A 22,821-nucleotide genomic window follows, 5' to 3' on the forward strand; every position below is an offset into this window, starting at 1 on the left:
TGTCAGATATGGAAATCTCAAGTTAATCATGTTGAAAACAAAACTCCTGATTGTCCCCACAAAATTTGTTCTATCAGCAGCTTTTCCAGCTCAGTTAATAACAATCCATCATAGCATCCTATTGGTTTACCTTCAGAATACATCCAAAATCTGACCATCTTTCACCCGTTTCACTCCTACTAATTGTATCCAAGCCAAGTCATCTTCTGTCTGGACTACAGCTGTTAAAGGCATCTTTTTTCCTTTCCTCTCTTGTAGTCTTTCTCACAACAGTAACCAAGGTGATCCTTTTTATATGTAAGTCAAATCATGTCACTCCTCTGCTCAAATCCTGCAGTGGTTCTCTATCTCACTCATACCCAAAGCCCACATCTTTATAATGATCTATAGACCTTATTTATCTGTCCCTATCCCAAACCTTTCCTCTCCTCATTTCTAGCCCTCTCCCTCTTGTTTCCTCTCCAGCCACACTGGAGAGAACATACCACTCTGACCTTTTCCCTAGTTACTCCTTTTTTAACTAACTCCTTTAGCTCCTTCAAGTCTTTGCTTAAATCACTTCCTCAGTGAGACCTACCTTGACTACACTATTTAATACCGTAACCTGATCCTTCTGACCTTGTTCTGTTTGTCTTTTTTCATAATATATAATGCCTTCTAGTATGCTATGTATTTGCTTGTTGTGTTTATTGCTTATATTTCTTTCCTCCATTAGGAAGCAAATTCAAGTGCAAATATCTTTGTGTATTTTGTTCACTGACCTATCCCAAGCACCTACAACAGTATAGAAGACCTTATTATGTATTTGTTGACAGTTTAAAAATATGAATATCTTTATGCACTTATCTTTTTTTAAGTTATTGAATTACTTCCCTATGATTATGCAAACAAAATATGTATGTGTATAGGTCACTTAACTGTTGAAGTACTTGGAACAGTACCAGGCACATAGACACTCAATAAATATGTACTAAATGAATGAGTGAGTGAAGATAGAGCTCCAAAAGTGTTATGACTGAGTCAAAGTGTATGAACATTTTTATTGGCCATTCATTCATCAGATTTTTTTTTTTTTAAGATTTATTTTTATTTATTTAATTCCCCTCCCCTCCCCTGGTTGTCTGTTTTCTGTGTCTTTTTGCTGCGTCTTGTTTTCTTTTGTCCGCTTCTGTTGTTGTCAGCGGCACGGGAAGTGTGGGCGGCCCATTCCTCGGCAGGCTGCTCCCTCCTTCGGGCTGGGCGGCTCTCCTTATGGGTGCACTCCTTGCGCGTGGGGCTCCCCTACGCGGGGGACACCCCTGTGTAGCACGGCACTCCTTGCGCACATCAGCACTGCGCATGGGCCAGCTCCACACGGGTCAAGGAGGCCCGGGGCTTGAACCGCAGACCTCCCATGTGGTAGACAGACGCCCTAACCACTGGGCCAAAGTCCGTTTCCCTCATTCATCAGATATTGAGTGCCTCTAGTAACTGAGGCATAGGACAGGATGCTGAGAATACAATGACAATAAGCTCTTGCTAACTACTATCAGTACTGAATTGTTTAAATAAATTATATAGTAACCAAAATATGTAATAATACTGTGTGTGGCCATGAAAAATGTCAGTCTATATCATTTTGGCAGGACGTGTTAAGTGGGGGGAAAGTGCTACCAAAAGTATTTATTGTATAATCCCATTTTTTAAAAACATTTGCATTTATATATATATATGTGCATAGAAAGAAGCCTAGAAAACATCCCCCATAATATCAACAGTATTTATATTTAATTAGTAGGATTACTGGTGATTGTATTTCCTTTGGTGCCTTTTTTCGGTTTGAATTGTTTTATAAAATATGGGCATGTGACAATGTATAATCTCTGTAATCAGAAAGGAGAACAATAAAGCTGTTTTCACTTTGATAAAATCTTAAGTGTGGGATTGGAGAAAGAGCTAAGGAGAATAAGAGCTGAATTGATCTAGGATAGTGCTGATGTGAACAGATAGTATAAGTGCCTTAGAATCAAGAATAACAGGACAGAAAAAGAAGGAAAGCAGGTCATTTGTTGGAATACAGCCCAGTGACACCAAAAGATAGTGCATTATCTTAGGAAGATTCCCAAGGAAAAACCATCTTAATAGATTCTTTTCTGGGATTCAAACTAGGGTCCAATAACATTCCATTAAGTAAGGAGAACAAACAAAAAAGCAGCTGTGCTTCTCACTGATAAAGGTTACTGAAGGAAGTAGAAGTAAGGGATTAGCAAGAAATATTGAAGCCAAAGTCTCCAAGGGATAAAGGATCTATGCTAGAAACAGGAGGAATAATAGGGGACATTTGGAAGGGAATGCTTTATATATATATTTTTTCCCACTTAAATGATTAATGTAAAGCGCTCTCTAATTTGCTTCAACTCAGTTTACTTTTCACCATAGTTGAGAGTAAATTGTACACTTGAATTAACTCTAGCCTATGGAGCTGTTTTGGTTGTAGAAGTTGGAACTGAAAGGCCAGTCTAAAAACCATTATCATAACAGGCCACTCACTCTAGATGTATGAGGCAACCAAAAGTTTAAATATGACTATTGAATTTTAAAAGCTCTGCAGTTCATTGATAGGTTTTTACTTACTACTCTGCCCCCTGCACTTAACTCATACATAGTAAGTAGTCAATGAATATTTGTTGAACGAATGAATGATTGAATAAGTAAATGAGTGAATGAATGATTTGGTTCCAATATTTACAGATCACAGGAGGCTTTGTTTAGTAAACAGTAATGAATCCAGTGAACATTCATTGTTGGCTAAATAATATTTGCATGCATCTTTGTGTAGCAACTATAAATTCTCATTATATATAATAGTAGTAATATATAACATTTGTGTTGCCATTTTGAAAACATTTTTCATTCATTACCTGATTAATAGCTGGAGTATAGATGACAAGAATATTGAATTTTTTAAGGCTTAAGAATTGAAATTTTCCACTTATTGATGTCGTAAGTGATAAAATGATATTATATGGTGAATTCTTTAATAGATTCATGGGACGAATGATAATAACTCTACAAATGGAAGAAATTGTAAGGTAAGAACAAATTTGTATTATCTATTATTTTATCAGTTTGAGGAAGAGATTAAAATCTAATTAAATGGAGATTAGGTAAGTAAGCATGTCATGAGAAAGGGTTGATTTAAGCATATCTAGCACATCATTTTCTAGTGTTTTATGGCAGTAGCAAGTGAAAATTTTTAAAATCCCATGAAACGATATCAAGATAGTAAGTTTACTTGGAACTGGGTATTTCTTTCCTATTAATATTAAGTAATAACAATGAAAAATCTGTTTTTATTCACATCCTTATATATGTAAACCCACAACACTTAAACTCTAGAATATACAAAAAATGTTTTATATGCAAGTAAAAAATCTTTACTTTAGACTCATTCGGCATTAAGTATTTAGTGGCTGAACAGGAACCTGTTACTATTTTTGTTGTTTATTTGTGTGTTTTGTTTTCCCTCCAATATTCAGCATTTATTTCAGGTTCCTAAATGAAAGTCTTTTTTGATCATGTCAAAAATTTCCTGAGAGGATGAGATTACATTGTTACTTAGGACCAAAAGTCTACTTTAGAATCAGTCTTGACACCAGCCTTGAATTTATAATCAAATTAGCATTCCATCTCTTTTCTGGGGACATGTTCAAGTTATACTGGCTGCCTGCAATAGAAATCACTGACATAAAGATTTGAGTATTTTTAAACTGAAATCCTCAAGACAAGCCACAAAAATGTGTCAAGCGTCATTACTGAGTCATATGTTTAATAAATGTTAACATAGGAACTTAATAAACTTTGTATCAGCATCTTTGTATGTAGGACTTCTGCTGAATGACTGGTTTTATTTTGATTTCTGTAGTGACATAGAAAATGTGGGTACATAGTCTGAATTGCATTAAGATATTGTGACTAGTAAAGAATAAGATCAGCTGTTACCTTTGCCTCTGGAGTGGTTAAATATTGAGCCATGTTCTTTGCTGAAGCAAATTGAGTGAACTGATGAATTACCTTTTTTTTTTTTTTAGGTTTTTTTCTTTGTTTTTATTTATTTTGATGAATTATCTTTTAATTTGAACCTATCACTGTATCCCGTTTTTATATGCTGATGTAAACTCTCAAAGTATTTCTGTTCATTTTTGGAACCATCCCCAAATAAGACAGAGCTTTTTTTATGGCTCCTGAATAGTTAGTTGCCACATGTTAGTTGCCCTAAAGTATACTCTAAATATGACTATCTGATAAAACTATTCTTGTTAACCATGTTCTATCACCGGACCTTCAGTGGTTTATTGCATTTTTTGCCATGTTTGGGTTTTTAAACATGCTCATAATTGGTTCAGATTCTCTTAGATAGGAATAACTGTATATGTATGTTTCAGAAAAGCATAAAGAATATCAACAAAGTAAAAGCTTTTTTACTTATCCATAATAAAGTCATCATTTTGCTATTACTAAGAAGATAAAATTTCCTTTCTAGTTATTCCTTCTGGTTTTGTATCTCCTTTATGGAGAGAAACCCAAACAGCAAGAAGACCAGTGCTCCAAGAAGTATGCAATGCAAGTAGACAATATGTCCTGTGCAATCTTGCCTAGAAAAAGCACTAACTCTCATTTTATACCATTATGTTTTGTATTCCAGCTTAATTTTAATTGTGTAGAATTCATGCTTCTATACACAAATCATGCTACATTTTATGTTTACATTGCATTTTCCTTCCAAAGCTGTTTTAATATTGCTTAAGATTTTTAAAATTTCATCATCTGCTAAAATTTTTAAATCATTGCTTAATCTTTTATTTCATGTTTGAAACTGATGACTTTGTGAGTTTTTTTGCAGGCATAACCTTATTTCTGAGCCACTAATCTTAAAGTTACTGATATGCTAAGGCAAGAATTTGTTGTTACAGTAACTAACATCATGATTGGCCTAGGCAGATTTATAGCAGCTGGGATTTTTATTTGATAAGAAAGCAATGTTGTTACTGTAGCTCAGGAGCCTTCTGCTGAAGATGCCACTTTAGAATTGAATTTTTAATGTATTAAATGATTTTAGGTTTTGTGTTTTTCTTTTTCTAGACCACTGGGGCCAGAGAGTCTTTTACTTCGTGGAGCCAGACTAAAAAACACAAAAGAAATTTTTGGTTTGTACATGTATATATATATATTTTTTAATTTTAGAATTTATATTGATGCTTTATTTTTTAAAACATAGCATTTGTTACCTTTTGGTAGATAATTTATTACTTTATTAAATATTGTGATAATTTTCTTTGAAAAATTGTGCTATTGTAGTTTTGAGTTGTATTTTTTATTGCTGGCCCCAATTATCAAGTAGTAGATTGGAACCTTGTTCATATGTTGTCTTTATGGATACTTATGAAACTGAGTTTAAGATTATTCTGGCACTTCTAGTAATGTAATCTGGCACCATAGTTCAATAAAGTGCCTCAATAATTCTATTATAATTATTCTTAGGGTAGATTAATAAAACTGCTGGCTGATTCATTCATGTATTAATTCATTCAACAACTTCTTATTGAATTCTTACTATGTGCCATGTACTGTTGAAACATGCTGACTGGATGACTAAATATTGCTTTGCCCTAGAGATCTAAATTAATTCTCTATTTACAGTCAACTCTAGGCAAATTGTGAAACTGATGATGTCTGTTCTCTCTCAACTAGCTCCTCCCATTTCAGGAATGGCCCTTTATATCCTGGCGGGCTTATAACATATTCACTTGCTGTCTAGAGCTTTTGAAGTCCTGTTCCTTAATTCTCTTCTTTCCTGTTACCTGTACTTTATGTCATCTGTCAGTGTTAAGCTCTCTGATAAAGGAATCTGTATAAATATAATCTACATGTAAATATATATAAATTGAAATAGCAAATGGTGAGGATGCAGAAATTGGAATGCTCTTATAAAATGGTGTAGCCACTGTGGGAAACAGTCTGGCAGTTCCTCAGTAAGTTTAACATAGAATTATCATATTATCCAGGAATTCCAGTCCTTGGTATATATCCAAAATATTTGAAAGCAGATGTTCAAATAAAAACTTATACAAGAATGTTCATAGCCGCAGTACTCTTAATAGTCAAAGGGTAGAACTAACCCAAATGTCTAGCAACAGATGAATGGATAAACAAAATTTGGTATATTCCTATAGTGATATTTTGCTGAGCCATAAAATAATGAAGTTCGGATGCGTGCTGCAAGATGGATGAACTGTGAAAACATGCTTAGTCTAAGAAGCCAAATATAATAGGCCACATATTGTGTGGTTCCGTTTGTGTGAAATATCCAGAATGGGTACATTCATAGGGGCAGTAAGCAGATTAGTGGTTGCAGGGGCTGGGAGGAAGAGACGTAGGAGTTCCCTTTGGAGGTGATGAAAATATTCTAGAGTTAGACAATGATGATGGTTATACAACATTATGAGTATACTGAAGGTCACTGAATTATACATTTTGAAGTGGTTAAAATCGTCATTTTTATGTTGTGTGTATTTTACCACAGTTTTTTAAAATCTGTAAAAAATGTTCTGATGGTGGAAGCCAGGGAAGACCCCTAAGGCTCTTAGACCTGCCCTTTTGAATAACACTGTATTTAACATATCTCTCTGCAGTATCACCTTCATTCCTGTTTTACCTTAAAGGAGTCCAAATTTCACACACTTTTATGTATAGAATTCCCTTAAGTGGTTCTGTCTTCTCTTGTTTGCCTGAACACCACCTCTCCCTATTGTATCATTCTGGCTGATTGCCTACATTTCTATCATTTCTGTGCCCCTATTTTAATTTAAGTTATAACCTCTGTCTAATGAATATGTCTGATGGGAAAATAACAGGACAAATCTTTAGGAAGAAGGCATGATAAGTCCTATGCTTGCTTCTCAAATCTTAATATTTAAGGATGGGAGTGGACACTTACTGATCATCATCTGCCTAATTCTAGGCACTTCACTTATTTGTTATACAGACCTAACAATCACTCTGTGAGGTATTTTTCCTCATGTAAATATGAGAAAAATTAAATGCCAGAGCTAGCATCCAGACCAAGGTCTAACTCCAAAGCTTTTTTTTATAAGGCTGGTCTTAACTAATTTCATTAACTCCCCAGGTTTAGTCATCATATTATTGTCGTTGTCACTCATCTGTCATTCAAATAGGTACAAATATTGAAAATAGCACTTCCCTTTTGTTTACGCTGACAGACTTCCATATTTTCTCTCCAGTGCTTATGGAATAAAGTCCAGACTTGCGATGCTGGTATTTAGGGCCTTTCATACTGACCCCAATCCATTTTTCCAACCTAACAGAAGTGCTTTCTCATTTCATCTTTGTTCGCACTGTTTTACTCTACCAATAGTGGCCTTCCTTGCTGTCTTTATGTTTCCAAATCCTTTCCCTCCTTCAGTTCAGACTCAAATAATATTTGTTTCATTCAGGTATTTCAATTATAACTCTGGGAACAGAACTCCTATGCCAAGTCTTATCCAGCAGGTTGAATAACTGGGTTCCCCAAAATTGGACTTAAAATCCTTTTTAAGAATTTGAGAAGATTTAAATGAAAGCCAAAGGTATAATATTATCAAACAGTACATTTTTAAAAATTGTTTCATGCTAAGTGAGTACATTTCTTTCTTGTGTAACATACTAGAGGATTATTTTTAACAAATCCATTTTATTAATGCATATTAATAAAGCATAAATCCATCCAAAGTGTACAATTAATGGTATTTGGTATAATCACATAGTAGGTTATTTGAAAAGATCATTTTGTTTTGTTTTGTTTTGTTTTGTTTTGCAGGTGTTGCTATATACACCGGAATGGAAACTAAGATGGCATTAAATTACAAGAGCAAGTCACAGAAACGATCTGCAGTAGAAAAGTAAGGAAACTGTTTTCATTACACATATAAGTAGAATTATAGATATGTGTCTTATTCATATACACTATATGTGTGTATAAGAATATACATTTATGTTAAGTAAACAAAAAATGATATCCTTGAGGAACAGGATAGTATATTTTTGTATACATGCAGTATTCAGCATAGATAATATATTTTGCATACATGCATCTATAGTAGGTGCTAACTTATGACTTAAAAATAAATACTGTGACACCAAAAGCATGAGCAACAGGAAAGAAAAAATAGATAAATTGGTCTTTATCAAAATTAAAAACTTTTTTGCCGCAAATGAAATTATCCAGAAAGTGAAAAGACAACCTACAGAATGAGAGAAAATACTTGGAAATCATTTATCTGACAAGGATTTAATGAATTTTTACAACCCAACAACAAAAAGCAAACCCATTTGAAAAATGGGCTAAGGACTTGAATAGACATTCCTACTAATAAGATATGCAGATGGCCAGTAAGCACATGGAAAGATACTCAACATCATTGGCCATTAGGAAAATGCAAGGATGTGGAGAATTTGGAACTCTTGTGCATTGCTGCTGGGAATATAAAATGGTGCTGTTGCTGTGGAAAATATTTTGGTAGTTCCTCAAAAAGTTAAACATAGAATTATCATATGACCCAGCAATTCCACTTCTAGGTACATACTCAAAAGAACTGAAAGCAGGGACAAACATATTTATTTGTACACCAGTGTTTGTAGTATTGTTATTCACAAAAACCAAAGGATGAAAAACAGAGTAGAATTTGGAAAAAAAAAGAAAAAAGAAAAAAAGAAAAACAACCCACATCCATCAACAGATAAATGGATAAACAAAATGTGGTATATACACAAAGTGGAATACTATAAAGTCATAAAAAAAGAATGAAGCCACAACATTCAGATAAGTGATAGAACATGGATTAACCTTGAAAACATTAAGCTAAGTGAAGAAGACAGACATAGAAGGGCAAATATTGTATGATTCCACTTATGTGAAATATCTAGAATAATAGAATCAATAGAGACAGAAAGTAAATTAGAGGTTATCAGGGGCTGGGGAGATGGGTAGGATAAGGAGTTACTGCTTAATGAGCATAGAGTTTCTGTTTTGGGTGAAGAAAGGTTTTTATAATGAATGGTTCTGATGGTAGCACAACATCGTGAATGTAAGTAATGCCACTGAATTGTACACTAAAGAATGGTTAAAATGGCAAATTGGGTGTTGTATATATACTACGATAGAGAGATTTAAGATATCTCAACCTAATAATAAATAAATATTTTCGGGCAATGGTAGAGATAAACTAAAAGATAACAGAGAAATGATGCATAATTAATATGTGTATCTCAATAAAGAGACATTTTTAAAAGCAAGCAAACAAACACTGGTGTTGAAGACTATAATAACAAATGAAAATTTCTTGGAGGGTTTCAACAGCATATTTAGGGTGGCAGAAGAATCAGTGAACTCGAAATGATTCAGGCTGAGGAGCATCAAGAAAAAAGAAAAAGAGTTAACAGTCTGTGAGACTTGTAGGACACCATCATGCATATTATGGTAATCCCAGAAGGAGGAGAGAGAGAAGAGCAGAAGGAATATTCAAAGAAATAATGGCAGGAAATTTCCCAAATTTAGCAACTTAAATATCCTCATTCAAGATGCCTAACAAACCCCAAATAGGATAAAGTTGAAGAGAGAACTTACAGACATACAGTAGTCAAGCTATCGAATACCAAAGACAAGGAGAAAGATCTGAAAGCTGCAAAAGGTAGGCAACACATTATGTACAAAGGAGCCCCTGTAAGAATAAGTGCCAGTTCTCATTAGAAATCCTGTCTGAGCTTTGAAAGTCTTATTTACACACTGTTAAGGGACTTTGAAGCTATTAACTGAATGCTGCTTGAGAAAACTCAATATAGAAATATTTATTGAATATTTCTTATGGATATATTATTAGGTTTTCTGAGATATGATTCCTCTCCTTTTGAATTTCAATCAAGTTGAAAGTTAAAACTAATGAATAATGAAAAATTAGATAATAGTAAAGGGCAGTAGTTCTAGTTTTAAGTTTAAATAAGAGAAAGTTGAATTCCAAGGGTAAAGGGAGGGAAGAATAGATGGAACATAGGGATTTTTTAGGGCATTGGAATTGTTCATGATCTTGCAATGATGGATACAGGATGTATTAGTCAGCCAAAGGGGTGCTGATGCAAAATACCAGACAATAAAGCATAAGTAACTTCCCTCACCAAAGTATTTCCAAATGTTGGAGCAAGATGGCTGCCGATGTCTGCGAGGGGTTAGGCTTCCTGGGTTCCTCTCTTCCAAGGTCTTGCTTCTCTCTGATTTCAGGGTTCTCTCTTTCCAGGGCTTGCTTTTTCCTGGGCTCAGGGTTCTTCTCTTCCTGGGACTTGAGCCTGCTTCCTCTGTGATCTTACTTCCCGGGGCTCCACCTTAAGGCTTCAGCATCAAAACTCCAACATCAAAAACCCTCAGCTCTGGCTTTTGTCATGTCTTTTATCTGTGAGTCCCCACCCACTAAAGGGTGGGGACCAGTGCCCAAATGACCTTACCCAATCAAAGCCCTAATCATAATTTAATCACGCCCAGGTACAGACCAGATTACAAACATAATCCAGTATCTATTTTTGGAATTCATAACCATATCAACTTAATACACAGGCTATTATACAATTTGTCAAGACTTTTAAAAGTGTATGGTGCAAAATGTAAGCCATTGGACCATGGTTAGTAGCAATGCTTCGATATTTCTTCATCAATTGTAACAAATATACCATACTCATGTAAGATGTTATTAATAGGGGAAAATGTGTATGGAGGGTGTATATGGTAATCGCCTACATTTTCCATGTGACTTTTCTGTATTCTAAGTCGTCTTTGAAAATAAAGTGAAAAAAAAATAAGAAAAAAAGAGAAAGTTAAATATAAGCTAATTAGGACAGACTTCAGGAAGAAGGTGGCTTTTAAGTTAAACTTTGAAAAATAGTTATATAGGGAAACGGACTTTGGCCCAGTGGTTAGGGCGTCCGTCTACCACATGGGAGGTCGGCGGTTCAAACCCCGGGCCTCCTTGACCCGTGTGGAGCTGGCCATGTGGAGCTGGCCATGCGCAGCGCTCATGCGCGCAAGGAGTGCCGTGCCACGCAAGGGTGTCCCCCGCGTGGGGGAGCCCCACATGCAAGGAGTGCGCCCGTGAGGAAAGCCGCCCAGCGTGAAAAGAAAGAGCAGCCTGCCCAGGAATGGCGCCGCCCACACTTACTGTGCCGCTGACGACAACAGAAGCGGACAAAGAAACAAGACGCAGCAAATAGACACCAAGAACAGACAAACGGGAGGGGGGGGAATTAAATAAATAAATAAATCTTTTAAAAAAAAAAATAGTTATATAGGCAAAAGGGAGAGGAGGTCTGATGTGGGTAATAGCATGAGCAAACACATAGATAAAAATAAAGCAGGCATTCCAAGGGATGATAACAAGGAGACATAATTAGTGGAAAAGGTCAGAATTTGGATTCAGAAAGATGTAGATTTGAACTTCAAATCTCCTATGTATTAGCTATATAACCTTGGGCCAGTTATTTAATTCCTTTGAGCCAAATGTTCTCCTTTTTAAAAAATGTGAGTTATACCTTTTTCATCACTTCATTGGGGGAAGTAAGTTAGGTACTGTGGATGATGTGCTCCATGCCATGCCTAGCACATAGTAGCCAAACAAAAACATTGCTTCCTTCCTTGTCCCCCTCATCCTCACCCATTCCTACTACAATGTACAGTTGAAGTTGAAGTATATTGCAATATCAAATTGTTGCATAGTTAAGATTAGGCTAAATTATGGAGTTCGTCGGGGTAAAAAAAATGTGAGTCCAGGCAGTTTTCTATCTTTAAGAATTTTACAAAGTCTGCATTTTTTCTCAACTCATTAGATACATGAGGGTCCATTATACCATTCTGTGTGTGTATTTTTTTTAAAACCTTTTCATGATAAAAAGTTGCTTTAATTGTACCAAAAATGTATGTTTCTTAAACTTATATTGAAGACTTGTAAGATTGCCTACTAGTAAAAGGGAGAGGGATTCTACAATCAATTCCTGGCTTGGGTGACCTTGGGAAATTCACAAAACAATTTGGGGTTTTAGTCCCCTCATCAGTAAAGAGTGTAATAATCTGTTCTTCATATGCTTTTATAAAGATTAGATAAGATATAATGGATATGATAGAAGTTTTATAAAATTTTTATGCTATATAAATGTTATTTTTACTTTTATTATTAGATGTGTCTTGAAAATGTTAAAATCTCAGAATAATCACTTATGGAAAAAAATAACTGGTTAAAACTGCCATTTAATGTAAGCATTTTGGATATTAACATAGCTGTAGTAAATAGTCAAGCTTGTTATCTGTATGTATTAGTTCTTTTATTGCTAGTGTAATAGGTTCTTTTACACTGTGGTCATTTCTTGAAAACAAACACTGTATCCTTTAAAACAGCCACAGTAATGCCGTATGTTTTGTAACATATCATTTACTGTCCATGTTTACTTTGACATATAGTGTATAACGTATGTTTTCTGTTCTCTTTTCATTTTAGATCAATGAATACATTTTTGATAATTTATCTAATAATCCTTATTTCTGAAGCCATCATCAGTACTATTTTGAAATATAGTTGGCAAACTGAAGAAAAATTGGATGAACCTTGGTATAATCAAAAAACAGAACATCAGAGAAATAGTAGTAAGGTATTTTATGGTGTTCTTGACTCTGCTGTAAAGGGAACTTTATTCTTTGGCACAGTTAATGCTTTGGTAGTAAATTCTGATAGGAGGAACCACTGTGATCTCCTGAAACCATTGAAATGAAGGTTGATGAAATGACATTGCAAAGGAAGAGTTGCCAGCATGTTTGAACTGGTGTGCTTTTTACAATTAAGGTCATGAGTAGTCTCATGATTTGAATAATTTTAAGAGTTCCCCCAAATTTAAATCAGACTAATTTACATTCCATTTCAATACTACAGCTTCATTTTTTAAATTCCATATACTATTATTTATCATAAACAATGATTAAGTTGATTTATTTTCAGTTAATTCGAGGAGTCTTTTTGTCAGTCTATTGCTGGTATGAAGTAATATACAATTATGCCATAAAAAGGTTTTTTTTTGTTTTTTTTTTAAGATTTATTTATTTATTTAATTTCCCCCCCTCCCCCGGTTGTCTGTTCTTGGTGTCTATTTGCTGCGTCTTGTTTCTTTGTCCGCTTCTGTTGTCGTCAGCAGCGCGGGAAGTGTGGGCGGCGCCATTCCTGGGCAGGCTGCTCTTTTCTTTTCACGCTGGGCGGCTTTCCTCACGGGTGCACTCCTTGCGCGTGGGGCTCCCCCACGCGGGGGACACCCTTGCGTGGCGCGGCACTCCTTACGCGCATCAGCACTGCGCATGGCCAGCTCCACACGGGTTAAGGAGGCCCGGGGTTTGAACCGCGGACCTCCCATATGGTAGACGGACGCCCTAACCACTGGGCCAAAGTCCGTTTCCAAAAGTTTTAAACTTATTAAATATGGACTACCAAAATAATTTAATCTCAATTTTTGTAGATAAATTTTCCAAATTTTACTTTAGATTAAAATATAAATATTGAAAGATACCTTTGGATCTCAAGAGATCACAATGCAGATAATCACATGATCCTATTTTTAGGATCATTCACAATAATATATTTTACCTTTCAGAGAATCCATGTTGAAATATGGTGCTGCTATGCCATTGAAGTAGGCTATTCCTGTATAATCTTTACTGAAGAGTTTTCATTTCTAGCAATTTGGACTAGCTAAAGTTAGATTCAGTTTTTAATTATCTGTGATTTTGAAAGGTGGGAGTAAAATGGATAATTACACTCCAAAGATAGTTTCAGTTATACCAGGCTTTTTATTAGCTCTCAAAAAGTAACAAATACTGTGCATTTAATCTTCTCTCCCTTTACTTTGATAAGATTCTAATGAACAGTAAAATAAATAAGTGTAGTATTAAAGAATAATTAATTTTAATTCATGAGATTATGCCTCAATATAATTGGTGGTCTATTTACTTGAACATGAAGTTTTCTGATAATTTTCGTCAGTAATGCTGAAGAAATTCTCATGCATTTTTTTCTTATCAAATAATCTTTTCATTTTTCCTAGATTCTGAGATTTATTTCAGACTTCCTTGCTTTTTTGGTACTCTATAATTTCATAATTCCAATTTCATTATATGTGACGGTTGAAATGCAGAAATTTCTTGGATCATTTTTTATTGGCTGGGATCTTGATCTCTATCATGAAGAATCAGATCAGAAAGCTCAAGTCAATACTTCAGATCTGAATGAAGAGCTTGGACAGGTGAAAATAATGCTTTTCTTTTGTTTTTCTAATTTGTTATTTTTACAAAAACAATACCTGTACAAAGATGAATAAATCAGAAAATTTTACAAGGCTTGTAACAAAAATAACTCAGCTTTGTTCCACCCGTATTTTCTCTTTCCCATTTTTTAAATCTTAAGCTTTTTCCTCCATTATTTACTAGGTTTCTGTATACTATTGTTTCTTATTTTTCAGTTTTAGACTTATGTACTATGAAATATAAACTACTATGTGCCCTCTCCCACAACCCCACCCAGAAATATACACTCTTTGCCTCCACATATCCCCCCAATATTGTTATGTCACAATTTTGGATTTAATAAATATTCAGGTATTGATATTACTATGACTGTGCTAATATTGCTCAGTAATTCCCTGTAATACTGTAATACTACAATTTCATTTCCTTTCTTGTATGTTTTGCTTCTAAGTTAATTGTTCTGTTTTCTCATTTCCTTAACTTCCATATACCAAAAATTCAGTTATCTGATTAATATGTTAAATTTCAAACATATAAGATATCTAGCAACTAGTTTTTTTAGAACCATTCATCTTCTCTAATTTGGGCTTCTTATTTCTGGGCCTACTTCTCTCTTGTCACCCTGTACTTCCTTTTACTGTCATGCTGAAAATTTCTTTCTCTTCTCCTGTTTCCTGGATCCCATGTCTTCCCACCTAAGGTTTATTCTCTTATTTTGGTAGAGCACATCTTCTAAGAACTTCCTGAAAAGGGATGCATGAGAGGAAAATATTTTGAGACTTTGCATGTCTGAAAATCCTTTTTTCATACTTGATTAATAATTTAGTTGAGTATTGCATTCTACGTTGGAAATCATTGTTTAGCTTCTAATGTTGCTACTGAAAAATTCACTTCCATTCTGATCCCCAGTTCTTTATGTGTGGTCTATTGTTTTATCTCTGGAAACTTTTAGAATCTTCTCCTTTTGTGAGAATTCTGAAATTTCATGATAATGTACCTTAGTGTGAGTAGTTTTTTGGATTTTTTCCCCTTTCATTGGGCATTGTGCTCAGGGAGCTCTTTCATGCTAAAAATGCGTTGTCCTTAAATTCTGTGAAATTTTCTGGTATTATTTCTTCAATAATAAGTCTTTTTTTTTTCCTGAAACATATTTGGATATCTAATCATCTATATTGATTGTCGGATATTCTTACTTTGCATTTCAATGTTCATTTGTTTGCCCGTTTTTATAATCTGCTTTAAAGAGAATTCAACTATTTCTTTCCACCCAACTTTTGATTTATTACTGCTGTAATAGTTTTAATTTCTAGCAGTACTATATTCTCTGGATAGTCTTCTTTTAATTGCCTCATATTACTATTTCTTGAATGTAATCTATTCTCTTACCTTTCTAAGGATATTAATGACCGTTTAAAGTCATCTCTGCTTCTCCGTATTCTTTTGGCTCCTAATTCCTTTTTCAGTACAGTTAATTCTGCTATAATGCATCATGTGCATTCCTAAAAATCACTGCTCTATGCAAAATTCCTCAATTAAAAGGACTTATGGGTAAAAGTGGGGTTAGAGGAATACCACAAAAACTTTATCAGGAATACATTAAAAAGAAACTACAAGAACCTATTAAAAACAGCATTTACTAAATGGTTAAGAAATGCATAAATACCACAGTAAATAAGGTGCTTTATCTTGAAAAAGACCTAAGATTTGCTTGTGGAAGCGGACATCAGTAGGATTGCAGTTCATGTGTTATGTGAAGTGGTAGAAGAAAGTTTATCACAAGGCTCATAACACACATGATGAGCTGAGGTAGCTATTAACTGTTTGAGGTTTGTATATTTTATGTATTCCTATGCTGCTTGGGTGAGAGTTTCTCATCAAAATTACCCATACACAACACTAAGTTCTATTATGTTCAAATTGTTCCCTTATGTATCAGTTGCATTGGAATAAATCCGTATTCTCAAAACAGAGTTAGAACTGACTGCAATTCGTTTTAGACTCTGCCTTTCATGTGAGAGGTAGTCCTCAAATGAATGCTAATCCTTGGCTGTAAAAGTGAGGCAATAAAATCCTTATTAGTTCAAAAAAAAAAATTCTATATATATATATATATATATATATATATATAATGCTTATTAGAAGCTCTTGTTTGAGTGGGCTCCTCCTTAAGGTAATGCACTGGCAGTCCTAGTTGTTTTTGGAGTATCCCCAAATGTCAGTATGTATTGGTCTTTCCTTGGTTTCCCCAGAGGAAAACACTATTGTCAGTATTTCTGCTGCTTATCATTCTTGGAGCTGGGCAATACCTCTGATGATGAGAGGCATTCTCAAATTTGCAAATGTAGCAGTTTGATATTGTTTATAAATTCCAAAAATAGCTATTGGATTATGTTTGTACACTTGGTTTGTACCTGGGCATGATTAAATTACAATTACAGCTTTGATTGGGCCATGTCAGTAGGATGTTGGTGGTCAGGGTCTCACAGAGAAAACTACACAGCAGAGAAGAGAGTTGGGAGTTTTGGTCCTGGAGTTTCTGAGAGGAATCCCGATAAGTAAGCACACAAGAAAGCAGAGCCCCTAAACCCGAAGAGAATCAAGCCCTGAGGAAAGAGAGCCAGTTGCCTGATAGTCTTCAGCTAGCCTTTTGGAGAAAGCAGGGCAGCTGAGCCTGAAGAGCAACAAGCCTCCAGAAGAGAGGGACCCAGGAAGCCTGAACTCTTGGCAGATATCTGCAGCCATCTTGCTCCAAGAAGTGGCAGGAGACTTTGGTGAGGGAAGTAACTTACACTTCATGGCCTGGTAACTGTAAGCTTCTAACCCCAAATAAATACCCTTTATGAAACCCAACAGATTTCTGGTATTTTACATTAGCACCCCTTTGGCTGACTAATACAGAAAATTACAAGCTGTTTTAGGATTCACACTGCTCCTGATATATCTCATTCCGTTTTCAGCCCCATGCTGTGCCCCCACATTCAGCAGGAGCCTTCAGCAGGAGCTTGGTATGTCTACTTCCTCAGTGTTTCTGGGAATGGGTTTCCTCCTTTGTTTATGTTTCAGTTAGAAGCTGTGCTAAATCAGTTACCACTTATCCATATCCTTTCCATATCCCAAACTTTGTTAAATCTCTTCTGCCATTTTTTTGGTCCCTTTCTTTGTTCCTTTACTCTCATTTCAGTGAAATTTCAAGAGGAGCAGAGAAAATTGCATGTGCTCACCCTGCCGTTTGACCAGAAGTTGATCTATTTCTTTTTAGTAGTAAAGTAGGAAGCTTTAATAATTTGTTAAATATTAATTTGAGTCACATTTCTTTGTGTAATTATATATGACATATTCCACACCTGAAAATATAGCCTGTTTTTTTTTTGCTTCCCTGAAGGCATTTTTTTCAACCTGCCTTTGACCTTTCCTATCCCAATTACCTTCTTCCCCTCCTTTTCTCCTGACAGAATTAGCTGTTTTAGAACTTCACACTGGACTGTGCATGAACATATCTGCTTAATCTTTAAGAATTTTACATGGTAACTGTTTCTCCGATTTCTTTTTTTTTTAATGTACATTCAAAAAATATGAGGTCCCCATGTACTCCTCACCCTCCTCACCGCACTCCTCCCATATCAACAATCATGGGACATTCACTGCATTTGGTGAATACATTTTTGAGCACTACTGCACCACATGGATAATGGTTTACGTTTCTCCAATTTCTAATTCATCTCATCCTTCTTTTTTACTTTAAAGCCTGCAAGTATTTCATGTTTACTGCCTCTATATTATTGAAAATGAAATTTACAGGGGGGTGGGGGGTATATGGGGACCTCATATTTTTTTAATGTAATATTAAATAAAGACAAAAAAAAAAGAAATTTACATTATTTTACCCACTGTTCTTTCATTTCCTTATTCAAGAAACTACATTTATGAAGTTGTATAGGGATCTCTTTATCATCAAAGTTGAAAGACTTGATCTTATACTTTTAAAAAAATCAATTTATTTTATCAATTTATTTTATGTACCATCTAATTTTATATTTAAGGAATCCTTCTTAACTGATAGGTCTCTTTTCTAACCACCTCTGCATGTTATTTCTGTTTGACTGCTGATGTATTTTACAGGCATACCTCATTTTATTGTGCATTGTGTTCTTGCACTTTTTTACAAATTGAAGGTTTATGTCAACCCTGCATCAAGCAAGTATATCAACACCATTTTTCCAACAGCCTGTGCTCTCTTTGTGTCTCTATGTCATATTTTATTAATTCTCACACTATTTAAACTTTTCCATTATTTTATCCATTTGGTGATCTGTAATTGCTGTTACTGTAATTGTTTTGGGGAGTCAAGAACCATATTCATATAAGACGGCGAACTTAATTGATAAATGTTGTTTGTATTTTGACTGTTTTGACTGCTCCTCTATCTCTCTCCCTCTCCTTAGGACCTCTTATTCCCTGAGACACAGCAGTATTGAAATTGGGCCAGTTAATAACCCTTCAGTGACCTCTAAGGGTTCAAGTGAAATGAAGATTTGCCCGTCTCTAACTTTAAATTTAAAAAACTAGAAATGATTACAATTAGTGAGGAAGGCATGTCATGAGCTGACATAGACTGAAAGCTAGGCCTCTTTCACCAAACAGCCAAGTTGTGAATCAAAACATTCTTGAAGGAAATGAAAAGTAATACTCAAGTGAACAACACAAATGTTAAGAAAGTGAACCAACCTTACTGCTGATATGGACAACATTTTAGTGGTTTGGAAAGAAGATCAGACCAGCTACAACATTCCCTTAAGCCAAAGCCTAATTCAGAGCAAGGCCCTAGTTCTCTTTAATTCTATGAAGGCTAGGAAAGGTAAGGAAGCTACATTAGAAAAGGTTGAAGCTCTAGCAGAAGTTGCTTCATGAGGTTTAAGGAAAGATATCTCCATTACATAAAAGTTCAAGGTGAAGCAGCATATCATTCAGAAGATCTAGCTAAGGGGAAGCGGATGTGGCTCAACTGATTGGGCTCCCATCTACCATATGGGAGGACCTGGGATCGCTTCCCAGGGCCTCCTTAAGGCAAGTTTTCCCCACGCTTGTGGGGAAGCTGACGGCCCGCGCTTGCAGAGAGCTGGCACAGCAAGATGACATAGCAAAGGGAGACAAGCAGACACAGAAGAACATGCAGCGACTGGCCACAGAGAGCAGACAGACAGCAAGCAAGCGGCAAGGGGGAAGGGATAAATAAAGTAAATCTTTTTAAAAAATCTAGCTAAGATATTTGATGAAGGGGCTATGCTAAAAGAATAGATTTTCAATGTACATGATACACCCTTCTCCTGGAAAAAGATACCATATAGGGCTTTCATAGCCAGAGAAGAGAAGTTAATGCTTGCTTCAGAACTTCAAAGAACTGATTCTCTTGTTCGGGCGTAATGCTCCTGGTGACTTTAGTTGAAGCCAGTGCTCATTTACCTTCCAAAAATCCTAGGGCCCTTAAGATTTATGCTAAGTCTACTCTGCTTGTGCTCTATAACTGGAATAACAAAACCTGGATAAGAGCACATCTATCTGTTTACAACATAGTTTATTGAATATTTTAAGCCAACTATTGAGACTTGTTGCTCAGGAAAAAAAATTGTTTTCAAAATGTTACTGCTGATTGACAATGCACCTGATTATCCCAGAGCTCTGGTGGAAATGTCCAGAGAGATTAATGTTGTTTTCATGCCTGCTAACAACATCCATTCTACAGCCCATGGATCAATCAGTCGTTTCAAATTTTTTTTTGCAGGTTTAAAAAAATTTTTTTATTGTGGTAATAAATACACAGCATAACATTTCCATTTTAATCACTTTCAAGTATACAATTTGGTAGTATTAATTACATTCCTAATGTTGCGCTACCATCACCAGCATCCATTACCAGACTTTTCCATTACCCCAGATTAAATGCTATACTCATTATTACTTCCCTTCCCAATTCTCTTCCCCACCTGTCCCTAGTAGCCTATAATCCACTTCCTTTTTTTTTTAGCAATTGTATTGAGATGTATTTACATACCATACAAATCCATCCAAAGTGTACAATTAGTGATTTTTAATATAGTCACAGTGCTGTGCATTTATCACCACAAAAAATTTTAGAGCAATTTCATTACCCAAAAACACAAAAAACCTCCACGCCCCTTAGCAGTCACCTCTCAATCCCTCTATCCTTCCTGAGCCCTATATAACCAGTAATTTAATTCCAACTTAATTGATTTGTATTTACATCTTATATAAGTTGTCATACAATATGGAGTACTTTGCATCTGGTTTCTTTCACTTAGTGTTATGTGGTTTTTGTGTGTATGAGGTTTTTTTTGCCTGATACTAACATTTTGTAACATTAACGTACGTTTGTCCAGTTTCAAAGAAAAACACTTATATATGCCATATTACCTATATTCATATTACACATGAGGTTTCACTCTGGTATACAGTCCCATGTTACATTTTTTTTTGCTTTTCTTACTAATAATTCATTTCAATTTTCAAGACTTGTTATTTATTTCTTAATATATATTTCATAAGGCTATTCTTGCAGCAGATCTGGGCAGAGTCAGTTGAAAACATTCATGGAAGCATATGTGACTCAACCAGTTGGGTGCCTGCATAACACATGGGAGGTCCTTAGTTCATGTCCTGGTGCCTCCTAAAGAAATCAAGCAAGCACTGCACCTGCTGCAACGAGCAGACACCTAAAAGATCAAATTCCACAAACCAGCAGATGTCGCAGCCTATGGGGAGTGAGAGTCCCTCAGGTCGTTGAGCACTTGCCTCCATATAGGACGTTCCTGGTTCAGTTACCAGTGCCTCCTGGAGAAAGCAAGTAAACAGCAGACAGATGAGAGAACCATCTGGGGGAGGAGGGGAATAAATTTAAAAAAAAAAAAAACATGTGTTTCACAGAAGTAGAGAATATCAACATTAACAGGAGTTTGGAATCAGTTGGGTCCAACCCTCATGGATGGCTTTGAAGATTTCAGGACTTCAGTGGAGGAAGTCAACTGTAGATATGGTAGAAATAGTAAGAGAACTAGAATTAGAAGTAGAGCCTAAAGATGTTACTTGCAAGCTCATGATAAAATTTGAATGGAGGGGGAGTTGCTTTTTATGGTTAAGCAAAGAAAGTGGTTTCTTGAGATGGAATCCACTCATGGTGAAGATGCTGTGAACATTATTGAAATTACAACAAAATATTTAGACTATTACATAAATGTGATTCCAGTTTTGAAAGATGTTCCGCTGTGACGAAAATGCTATGAAACAGCATCGCAAACTACAGAGAAATCTTTGGTGAATGGAAGTCAATTGATGCAGCAAACTTCATTGTTTTCTTATTTTAAGAAATTGCTACATCCACCCAATCTTCAGGCAGCCACCACCCTGATTGGTCAGCAGCCATCTACATCCAGGCAAGACACTTCACTAGTAAAAACATTACAAATCACTGAAGGCTCACGATAGCATTTTTTTGCAAGTATATTTTTAATGAAAGTATCTACATTGGTTTTTTTAAAGATATGCTATTGCACACATAGAAGACTACAGTATAGTGTAAACATAACTTTTATATGCATTTGGAAACCAAAATATTTGTGTAATTCAGTATATTGTATTATTTGCTTTATTGTGGTGATCTAGAACTGAACTCATAATATCTTCTGGGAAAACCTGTTTATCACAATATTTGCTATATATCCTTGTCTCAGTATTCTTGATGTAAAATTTTTTAACTTGTGTGGGTAAATAATATCTCTCAATGATCACCTTTATATTCTAGTTCAATGCTTGATATAAACAGTGAATAGCCTTTAATATCACATAGCAAAGTAGTTTATTTCCAGTTCTGCCATTTGTCAGCTGTATAACTTTGGTTAAGTTACTTAACTGTTCCTTAGTTTCCTCTTCTCTAAAATACACATAATATTAGCGGTACTTCCTGGAGTTGTTGAGATGATTAAATGAGTTAAAATATTTAGAACAGTGCTTAGAATATAGTAAGTGCTATATAATTATTGGCTTTTATTCCTGTTTTACTTGGCATAACTCTTACGACTCAGGTGTTATCTTTACTAATCCCTGGACTATGTACCTTGAAGTACAGTTACATAGTACACTCATCTCTTGGTTAAAAACATTTTTTCCGACTTTAACTACCACCCTGTTTGTGTATTGATCTTGTATCCTGCAACCTTGCTGGACTCTTTATTAGTTCTATTAGATTTTAGTGGATTCTTTAGGATTTTCTATACAAGATCATATCACCTGTAAATAGAAATAATTTACTTCTTCCTTTCCAATCTGGATCCTTTTATTTCATTTTTGTTACTTAATTGCTCTGGCTAGAGACTCCAGTAAAATGTTGAGTAGAAGTGGTGAGAGCCAACATCTTTGTCTTATTCTTACAGAGAAAGCATCCAGCCTTTCTCCATTAG

At 35.2% G+C, this 22,821-nt stretch overlaps 1 protein-coding gene across 4 annotated transcripts in view; it reads left to right on the top strand.

The window, feature by feature from the left end:
* ATP11B (ATPase phospholipid transporting 11B (putative)) overlaps nt 1-22,821 on the top strand; it is a 174,483-nt gene that overhangs the window by 76,158 nt on the left and 75,504 nt on the right. For all 4 annotated transcript variants that reach the window (XR_011648615.1, XM_071214650.1, XM_058295392.2 and 1 more), the window contains exons 8-12: nt 3,024-3,071; nt 5,122-5,186; nt 7,856-7,937; nt 12,567-12,717; nt 14,155-14,352. Coding sequence is in view for 3 of the 4 variants with exons in the window: in XM_071214650.1 (XP_071070751.1) it covers nt 3,024-3,071; nt 5,122-5,186; nt 7,856-7,937; nt 12,567-12,717; nt 14,155-14,352 (544 nt within the window). In the remaining variant the exon portion in view is untranslated. The remainder of the gene's footprint in view (nt 1-3,023; nt 3,072-5,121; nt 5,187-7,855; nt 7,938-12,566; nt 12,718-14,154; nt 14,353-22,821) is intronic.

Source organism: Dasypus novemcinctus, chromosome 4 (genome assembly GCF_030445035.2).
Source record: "Dasypus novemcinctus isolate mDasNov1 chromosome 4, mDasNov1.1.hap2, whole genome shotgun sequence".
NCBI classification, from domain to species: domain Eukaryota; kingdom Metazoa; phylum Chordata; class Mammalia; order Cingulata; family Dasypodidae; genus Dasypus; species Dasypus novemcinctus.